The following is a 10,403-nucleotide window of genomic DNA, read 5'->3' as shown; positions in this document are numbered from 1 at the left end:
TCATTTTGATGAATGAATATATTTTAACTGCATATTGAATCTGAATGCTTGGTTATCGTACCTCACTTATCAGGTTCAGGCTGATATTATTACAGGTATATCATTATAATATTTGTCTCCAAGTTCTTCCCATAGATATTTATAGACATTTGCAAGGATCAAACTTTTTTTTTCCTACAAAAGAAGGAACCAGCCAAAGCTTATTTAAAAATGTTTTTATGTTCATGATTCCATGTGGAAATCTAAGAGTTTTATGTCAAATACAGAAGAGTATTACTTCTTAAGTTTCTTAAATGGTGACCCTTTATAACAAAACCAACCTTACTGTATTTCCTTTTTTCATTGAGGTCTTCCATGGGCTGAAGCTTTAAAGACGCTGCATCATTTATGTCCCTTGTGTCCCATTTTTCATGTGCATTCGGGTTCATATTCCAATTTCATGTTTAGCATAATCATAAAGTATGCATTCAGTGCATCCCTAGTGCTACATCTCTTTCACCCCAATGACTCCTGCATTAGCTCTCCTTGTGTATCAAGATGAATGTTCAGACGATTTGGAGTTCAATAATTCTTTCAGTTCCTTAGCACATTGAATGTTCCAAGCTGTCTGAAATGTCTTCATCTTTTCCCTGCCAATAAATAAAATTGGTTAATAATTGATTTTCTAGGGGAAAAGCAATTGGCATATGGTTGAATGATCACTTGAAAGTTATAATAACAAATACAATATCAACCCAACACATTCTATAAGTTCTAGGTTTAAAACGTAACTAAACTTTGGAACAACTTTTGATTTTCTGGTAGTATTTGTGCCATTAATAAATGTTGTAATATACTTTATTAACACTTTTTGGATTCTTTCTGTGAAATTCGGCATTTTGTCACTTTACCTTGTTTTTATTTTGAGATCTGTTCCTGTCTCTTACTGAATATTACTGTGTATTGAGTACAGGCTTGGAGAACGGGGCTGTGTAATATGTAGGGGAAGGGGGTAAGAGAGGGTCACTCAAACTGCTATATCTCAGACATCATAAAATGTACAAACTTACTTTTAGTGTCATATGAAAGAGGAGAGTATTTTCTTTCATTTGACACTAAGGTTGCAGTGCTATATTAGTTCCACATATATCAGTGGTTGAAAACTCAGTCGGGATTAGGATCTTTATATCATATATATTATACAGCTGCATATAAATATGCTAATCCCAAATGTGTTACCAACAATTGATACCTCTGGAAATAATTTAGATTACACTTAGCGCCAAATGAAAATAGAATCCCCTGTTTCATATGACACCAGACTGAAGTGACCTTCCCCTCATTGCCTCTACAATATACACAGCCCATACTCCATACACAGTAACATTCAGTGAGAGGCAGGAACAGCTCTCAATACAGAAACAAGGAAAAGAGTGAAAAATTGCAGGATTTCATAGAAAGGAGCCAAACATTTTTATATATTACAAAATGTATTAATAAATCAAAAGTTGTCCAAAAGTGTAGTTACAGTTTAAGTTAAGACAAATCAATGTAATTACTTTTCATGTCATAGGGACAAGTCAAGGATCCAACTGGTGAAGAGTAAAAATCTGGACCCTGTGGGTAGGTCATCAGTTATATATACCTGAAAAGTGGAGAGAAAAAAAAAAAATGTCTCCACTTTTCAGGTATATATAACTGATGACCTACCCACAGGGTCCAGCACCTGGATCAATCAGGTGATATGGTTTCGTTCTGGCACTGAAACTTACTGCAGAGTACAGAGTTGCGGGTTTCAGTGCTGCAGTTCTACTAACTACAGTGCCAGCCTCTCTGTATCCAATACTTAAACAGGTTCCACCCACATACATGATATCCTATTCTTTTTTTATGTAGATTGTGAGCTCACAATATACATTTTTCCCTATTAGTATGTCTTTGGAGTATGGGAAGAAATCCATGCAAACACAGGGAGAACATACAAACTCCTTGCTTTTATGGCCCTTTGCTTAGAATGCTGTGCCTGATTCCCACTAACAAAAATCTTCCTGCAGTATCAACGTAGTTTAAGCAATCTAGAGAGGTCTTTAAAGAGGACCTTTCACCGATTTGGGCACAGGCAGTTCTATATACTGCTGGAAAGCTGACAGTGCGCTAAATTCAGCGCACTGTCGGCTTTCCCGATCTGTGCCCGGGTAAAGAGCTATTGGTCCCGGTACCATAGCTCTTTACAGTCAGCAGGGCATTTCTGACAGTCAGTCAGGTACGTCCTTCTTCACAGCAGCGCCTATCGCGCTGTACAGTGTGAGCGGGGAGGAACGTCCCCTCCCTCTGATCACTGTGCTCGCCCATAGACGAGTATTATCAGGAGAGGGAGGGGGGAGTTCCTCCACGCTCACACTGTACAGCGCAATAGGCGCTGCTGTGAAGAAGGACGTTACTGACTGACTGTTAGGAACACCCTTCTGACTGTAAAGAGCTACGGTACCGGGACCAATAGCTTTGGGAAACAGATCGGGAAAGCCGACAGTGCACTGAATTCAGCACACTGTCAGCTTTCCAGCAGTGTATAGAACTGCCTGTGCCCAAATCGGTGAAAGGTCCTCTTTAATTCTGGAAATCTATAACAAAGGTTTTCAATTTGATCCTTTTACATACAAGTACGATAAAAAACTGCGTTTGTGCTATTGACTGTAGTGTCTGTAAGTCTTAGATTGTGAAGTTCATTAGGGACAAGAATATGAGTGAACACGCTGGGGATATGACTTGCCAACCCCTCCGCTATCCTTTGATTTGACTAACCTGTCTTATCAGTAGAGAATATGTATTGATAGAATGACTTACAAGTGTAAAATACATTGTTGATAGCTTTACCTTTTCATCTCCACTAACCCCTCCAGCTCTTTAGATTTACAAGCTGCTTTCTGTAAAACTTCCTCTGGGACGTCTGCCAGTTTAGCAACATTCAATCCATAACTCCTCGCAGCAACTCCGCGAGTTATCTGATATAAAAATGTGATATACTCAGGCTTATCTGCAACGTCAGACTCTGGAGGATCGAAACAAAAACATCAGACAACATACGGACATAATAGAGAACGGTCTAGAGTAACAGCACTCTTACCCAATAGATACCTAATGTAATATGGTTACTGCATTAGCAACTGGCTCACTGATAGGAAACAGAGGGTACTTGTTAATGGTAAATATTCAGACTGGGTCACAGTCACCAGTGGGGTGCTACAGGGGTCAGTATTAGGTCCTCTCTTGTTTAATATCTTTATTAATGACCTGGTAGAGGGTTTACAAAGCAGGATGTCCATATATGCAGATGATACTACGTGGAGACTTATAGCCATAGTTGCTCCACTGCAAAGGAACATGGGAAGAATATGCAGGATAAGGATAGACATTATCCCCACAATCTGGTCTTTCAGCCTCTCACTTAAACCAAATCACTTCTCTCTAGGCTGCGCTGATGACGTCCAAAGAGACAGAAACGGTGCCGTGCGTAGCTGAGAAACTGATTTGGTTATAACCCCGCATCATGCAGCAAAGGCTTCTGGGAAGTCGGGCATGTTGTTCAGGGTTGCTTGCTATAGAGGGCAGCAAACAGAGGCACTGTCTCCCTGTTTACATCTTGGCAGACAGATTTGCATATTCTTCCCATGTTCCTTTGCAGTAGAGCAACTATGGCTATAAGTCTCCACACACCTGAGAAGGTGGTCTCTCCCTAAGGATAGACGTTATCCCCACTACCAATAGGTAGCCATTTTAGGCTGGGGAGAGATACTGAAAATGAAAATGTTCTACAATGAGGACGCAGAACATAAGAGCATAAGTCACCAAAATGTTCTCTGTTATTGCACAATAACGCTAGAATGATCAGAATCTCAATGAAGACGGATACGCCATCTGCAATAATCTGCTTAAAGACAACCTTTCATGTCCTTGGGTACACACGGTTTTATATACTGCTAGAAAGCCCCCTCTGACAGTACAAGGCTATGGACGAGTGTAGTCAGGGAGACATTATTCATAGCCCAGCTAGAGTAAAAAAAACACTCTTCTGACAGTGAAGAAGAGATATCGGTAATTGCACATAATAGGAAAACCAAAAGCAGAATTCAGTGCCCTGTTGGTATATAAAACTGCATGTGCCCGAGGACATGAAAGGTCCTTTTTAATAGCAAAACAACTCAAAAGGACACAAAAAAGTAAGAATATTTATCTGGATCCTCCCAAGGGAATATATAATATAACATTGTACACATTAGATTTAAGGGAAAGGATAAGGCTACAAGCAGTGATATTCTTCCCCCAAAATCATGGAGAAAAAATCCATACAAGAGTTGGGTCAGTGTAACTCAATGGGTCCTTGCCATCATACCATGTTCATTCCCCTGTTCTTCATCGATAAAGAAAGCCATATGGTAATTGCCAACAGCGGTAGGATAGCAGGTTTCCAATTCACACAATGGAGGGTAATGTGTGACAAACAGCGCTAGTGACGTCATCTGAGGGGAAATCATACATTAATAAAACCGATGGGCAAGTAGTAGAACATACATGGCAGAGATAAATGGCATACAGAAAATGAATAATATTAATTGCATCAAATATAATGCTGAATTTCCCTGCTCTGGGAGGAGGTGAAACTTGAGGCTCCTGGATCCCAATACAAAGGCTGTACTGGGGTCCCTACCTTCTTGTGCCATTTACAATAGTGGTATATTTTAAGTGGCAGAGGGACCTTTGGAGTGCCCTCAGGGTCCAGGGCCCGGTAGTGACTGCTACTACTGCACCATTATTGCTACACCCTGGGTAGGAGAACGCAGCATGTCTAGCTATGGATAATAGACCAGTGGAAATGATGCACATACATGTGCATGTGTCTGGTTCAGGCCAGCCGGTTACATACTGCATTTAAAGGCATTCAAAAGCAATATTTTGTCCCTAACACGTAGGAATAGCCTTAAGAAAGGCTATTCTTCTCCTACCTTTAGATGTCTTCTCCGTGCCGCCTTTCGGTAGAGATCCTGTTTTTTTTCTGTATGCAAATGAGTTCTCTCACAGTACTGAGGGCATCCCCAATGCTTCAAGAGAAATTTCCAGCACTGCCTCTATCTTTGCTTCTCCCGGCGCTGGCTTCAAACTTCTAGGCATGCACAGTCAGTTCTGCCATCAGGCCTCGGGCAGAGCCGACTGCGCATGCCCGCGGTAATTTTCCTGTGGCCGCCACAGTAAACTAGTGTAAGCAGCCATTTTCTTGTGGCTGCTTACGCAGTAAGCTGGGGTAAGTGGCCACAAGAAAATGGCTGCGGGCATGCACAGTCAGCTCTGCCTGAGGCCTAGAAGTTTGAAGCCAGTGCCCGAAGAAGACGCAGGGAGAGGCCGTTCCTGGCAAAGATAGAGGAAGCGGTGGAGATTTCTCTCGCAGAATAGGGGACACCCCCAGTGCTGTTTGAGCGCTGGGGACCACCCCCAGTGCTCTGAGAGAACTTATTTGCAGACAGAAGAAAATCGGGATTTCTACCAAACGGTGGCGTAGAGAAGACATCTAAAGGTAGGAGAAGAATAGCCTTCCTTAAGGCTATACCTACATGTTAGGGTAAAAAAAAAAAGCTTTTTAAAGATTGAATCCCTTTAACGAAGTATACTATATATCATGAGTTACACTATATATTTGTCATATTGCACACAGTTTTTTCTGTCAGATACCTATTGTGTAACAACCTGATGGATGCCAAAAAAACATTTTTTGTCATTTAGCAGGCTAATGGAACCACCTGGATATGTGTCGTGTATGGACAGGAAGCTTTCCTGGCACATAAGAGACATTACATATGGAGTGTGAACATTTTGGGAGATTTTAAGGACTGTAAATATCAAATGAGGAATTTATCAATTAAGAAAAAGAGGGCCTTTCACCATCTCCACCTACTCCAACTTTGCATTTTTTGGCAGAAACTGGTCATACCCCATTATAGTCTATGGGGTCCGTGGGTTTCTGTGGGTAACCGCTTTTTAAGCGGATTGGGTTTACATTTTTTGGGTCCCCAAAAGGCTCGAAGAACAGAAACCCAAAGGCAGGTGTGTACCTAGCATAATGCAACTTTTGTTTGTAAACAACTTGATTCATTTCTCTCATTGTGAACAGAGCCTAACAAGTTGCTGCTCCGTGAGTAATCTTTGCAGCTTCAGTTTTCCGTAGATCTGGGCTCTTATGTATTTGAAAGAAACTGAATGAGCACATAAAACAAAGCAAAAACACTCACATCTTTTATAATGTATTCTAGTGTTGCGTACGCTATGGCGATCCCATCGTGTGTACTCGTGCCCCTTCCTAATTCATCCAAAATGACAAGAGAACGAGGGCCGGCTTGCTGTAATATCTCTGCCGTCTCTGACAGCTCTTCCATAAAAGTGCTTCTTCCTTTATAGATATTATCGGCGGCTCCCATTCTGTAAAATAAAAGCATGTGTACGTTTTGATAACGCTATAAAGCAAGGAAGCGGGTAGGAAAGATACATTTATTTTCCATATTGTATGATTTTTCTTTTATATTTCTTGGAACTTATTTTTAAAAGTAGATATGGTTTACAGAGGAGTTGTCATGGTCTCTGACCGCATAAGTTATATACACACACCGGCTGATTCTCTCACAGTTGTTACTTTTTTCTATGGAACCCCTTCCCCAATATCATTGGGAGTGGATAGTTCCCACTGCTCAGTGATAAGGCTGAGTAGTGATGACCGCACACTTGACAACCTCTTAAAGACAACTTTTCACCATCTCCACCTACTCCAACTCTTTGATTTCTCAATAGGTGCTGCTCCACAGATTCTGGCACAGTTGGGATATTTTCTCTATCCCCCACCATTTCAGAGCAATCATCTCTAATAGTTGCTGCACAATTGTGCTCTATGCGGTCAGATGGGTGGTCTCAGTCTCTCTGTTTCAGCCAAGTGGAAGTGGCTTAACGAGCTTAATCTATTCTTCAATAGATTCGACTCCAAGCAAATGCTCCCTCCACCAGCATGTCAGCCAACCGCCCTCCCCTCACACACCAAGACCCAACCCCCACCGAACTGCGGTCAACTGCAATCTGACTATCTGATCCTGCAGGAGTCTCAGGTGTGTAAGGAAATGAAGAATATTAGAGCGAACAAAGCGGGGGGACCTGATGGTATAAGCGCAAGAGTTCTTAAAATGTGCAGTGACCAGCTGTGTGGTATTATAACGCACATGTACAATATGAGCCTGAAGCTGGGGGTGGTACCCCAACTGTGGAAAACATCTTGCGTGGTACCAGTCCCAAAGAAACCCAACCCGATGGGCTACAATGACTACCGACCAGTAGCACTGACATCACACCTGATGAAGGTCCTAGAGAGACTGGTCCTGACACACCTACGCCCCCTAGTGAGCTCCGCTCTGGACCCCCTCCAGTTTGCCTACCGGCCGAGCATTGGGGTAGATGACGCCATCATCCACCTTCTTCATAGAGCTCTCTCTCACCTGGAGAAACCAGGGAACACTGTGAGAATAATGTTCTTTGATTTCTCTAGTGCTTTCAACACCATTCAGCCAGGGCTACTGAGGGAGAAGCTGAACCTTGGTGGTGTGGACCACCACCTGTCCAACTGGATCCTAGACTACCTGACAAACCGCCCTCAGTATGTGAGAGCCCAGGACCACAAGGTACAGTGCTTGCCCCATTCCTCTTCACACTGTACACTGCTGACTTCAGGCACAACTCATCCAGCTGTTACTTACAGAAGTACTCCGATGACTCTGCTATAGTCGGCCTTATCACTGATGGCGACGATAGGGAATACAGAGACTTAAACCGGGATTTTGTTGAATGGTGCCAGCAGAACCAGCTCAGGATTAATGCTGGGAAGACCAAGGAGATGGTGGTGGACTTTAGTAAACGGAGAGGTGCTCCGACCCCGGTGGAGATCCAAGGAACATGTATTGAGATAGTCAGGACCTATAAGTACCTGGGCGTGCTCCTCAACAATAAACTAGACTGGGCTGATCACCTGGAGGCGCTGCACAAAAAGGGCCACAGCAGACTCTACCTGCTCAGGAGGCTGAGGGCCTTCGGAGTCCGGGGGACACTTCTTAGGGCCTTCTTCAACTCTGTGGTTGCCTCAGCCATCTTTTTCGGTGTGGCCTGCTGGGGAAGCAGTATATCAACCAGGGACAGAAATAGACTTGACAGGCTGATCAGGAGGGCCAGCTCTGTCCTGGGGAGCCCCCTGGACACAGTACAGGTGGTGGGTGACAGAAGGATACTGTCTGTGGTGACCTCCATGCGGGAGAACAAATCCCACCCCATGTATGGGACCCTGATGGGACTTGGCAGCACTGTAAGTGACCGTCTGCTTCACCCCAAGTGTGAGAAGGAGCTCTATCGCAGGTCCTTCCTTCCAACCGCAACCAGGCTGTATAATCTACATCAGACCAAGCGAAGATCACTCCGCACAGAGAACTAAATGATTATGACGATGACCATGAGGTCTTCCTCTTTCTCTTCTGTTGTTTTTTTTTCCTTAGCTGCCATGGACTCCTAGTATATCTTCTCTTCTCAGCTTATCTGTGTCTACGTCTGTAATATATTACTCTGTATTATCCTGTATCTGTATTACTATGCTGCTGTAACACGCTGAAATTTCCCCAATGTGGGACTATTAAAGGATTATCTTATCTTATCTACGACTGCCCACTAGATAGTAGAGAGTATAAGCCGAGGGGGGATTTATCAGCATGAAAAATGTGCTGAAAAAGTCGGCTTTTACTTGAGTATATACGGTATTTCGCTTTGTATTTTGCACTCTCTCTCTGTTCTTCCACTTGGAAACATATGAATACCTCGACAACTAAATAGTAAAATCAACCACCATGAAAACGCTGTCTCTCTCCAAACTGTCTGACAACATCAACACTAATTGGAGAATCTAAATGTATGAAGATAAGGAAAATGGTAATAACAGCAGTCTGCTTATTCCTACATTTCCAGGAGGAATAATAGAGACATTTTTGGGAATCTAGAAATTTCTTTAAAAAAAAAATCGAAAACTTTCACAGCAAATCGTGTTTTTGCTGATCAACCGGAATTTCAATGAAAAATTGAATACATTTTCTAAAACACATTGTTTTTCCAGTAACAAAGAGTCTAATGTGATTCTCTATGCATGTACAAACCAAGTGACTTCATGCTTGGCCTTAATATTCTGCTAGTTAGACTGCAGCTGAAGATATTGCGCTGTACAAACACATGGGATAAAGCCATCACAGTGAAATGAATCGATCCATCAAAGTATCTGCGCCTTATGCGTAGTTATTGTTGCAGAGTCTCCCCTGACTGCTTTGAAATCACAGCTGCGAAGTCGGTCACCACAACACGTGCGAGCCTCAGAAGACCATCTTCCCGAGAAAAAGTATTTATTTTTAATGTCTGCAGGCAAAATAAGAGAAGCGATATGTTTTCTTCTGCTGTGCTGAAGTCACTGTGGTAGTGGTTCAGTGGATTGATAGTACTGTAGCTCACTGGCGCATACACAACTAATTGGCTGAATGTGACAATTATTCCATTCATCTTCTAAATTACCAGGAACGTTTCCTTATAAACAGACAACAGCACTATATGGAGGGAATAACGGAGCGCGCTGTGGACGGGTTAGTCTCAGGAAACCGCTCAGTAGTGCAAAAGTGGGGCAACTATATACAACAGCTGTCACATATGTGAGTCAGGCCATGGCAGTCTAAAGTTTCTGTACAGTTCTCACTCATTACTTGCAAACCTAGGCTTTTTTCAAGCTTATGAGTGATTCTCTCAAGTTTAGACCAGGGCCACATTGTGACTTTTTGTAGTGCTAATAATTGATGTTAACTATTTAGCTACAAACCAAATATAAGCATTGATTTACATGCAATCTTGTGGACTGCAGCTGACACTCAATGGTTAGAATCAATTAAAAAACAAGAAAACTTGATAATCTTCAGTAGTTGATACCTTTTTAATGGCTAACTCATAATGATGACAAATGGCTGACGTTTCGGCACCTCTAGAGTCCTTTATCAACTTTGATAAAGGACCCTAGAGGTGCCGAAACGTCAGCCATTTGTCATCATTATGAGTTAGCCATTAAAAAGGTATCAACTACTGAAGATTATCAAGTTTTCTTGTTTTTTATATTTCCAACCCACTGGCTAACACGGTACAACAACGAACATTTTCCTTAGAATCAATTAGTAGCACTGCAAGAAGTCACAGGATAGCCCTGGCCTAAATATTGATTCTCTTGTTCTAGGATAGGTCACCATTTGAAGATCCACAGGGGCCCAACACCCAGGATCACCGCAAATCAGCTGCTTGAAATGGAAGCTACTTTGTTTATTGGTCATAGGCCA

The 10,403-nt window shown here is 42.4% G+C and overlaps 1 protein-coding gene across 1 annotated transcript in view; it reads right to left on the bottom strand.

Moving 5' to 3' along the window:
• Positions 1-283: 283 nt before the first annotated feature.
• The window catches only part of MSH3 (mutS homolog 3), a 108,172-nt gene continuing 98,052 nt past the window's right edge, over positions 284-10,403 (bottom strand). Inside the window, exons 21-24 of the mRNA XM_075271397.1 lie at positions 6,258-6,444; positions 4,370-4,496; positions 2,854-3,028; positions 284-629 (exon numbers count right to left, since the gene is read on the bottom strand). Coding sequence (XP_075127498.1) covers positions 533-629; positions 2,854-3,028; positions 4,370-4,496; positions 6,258-6,444 — 586 coding nt within the window. The 3' untranslated portion in view covers positions 284-532. The remainder of the gene's footprint in view (positions 630-2,853; positions 3,029-4,369; positions 4,497-6,257; positions 6,445-10,403) is intronic.

The sequence above is a fragment of the Leptodactylus fuscus genome, chromosome 1 (genome assembly GCF_031893055.1).
Source record: "Leptodactylus fuscus isolate aLepFus1 chromosome 1, aLepFus1.hap2, whole genome shotgun sequence".
NCBI lineage: Eukaryota > Metazoa > Chordata > Amphibia > Anura > Leptodactylidae > Leptodactylus > Leptodactylus fuscus.
The sequence above is the reverse complement of the archived record's forward strand: the minus strand, read 5'-3'. Positions and strand labels throughout refer to the sequence as shown.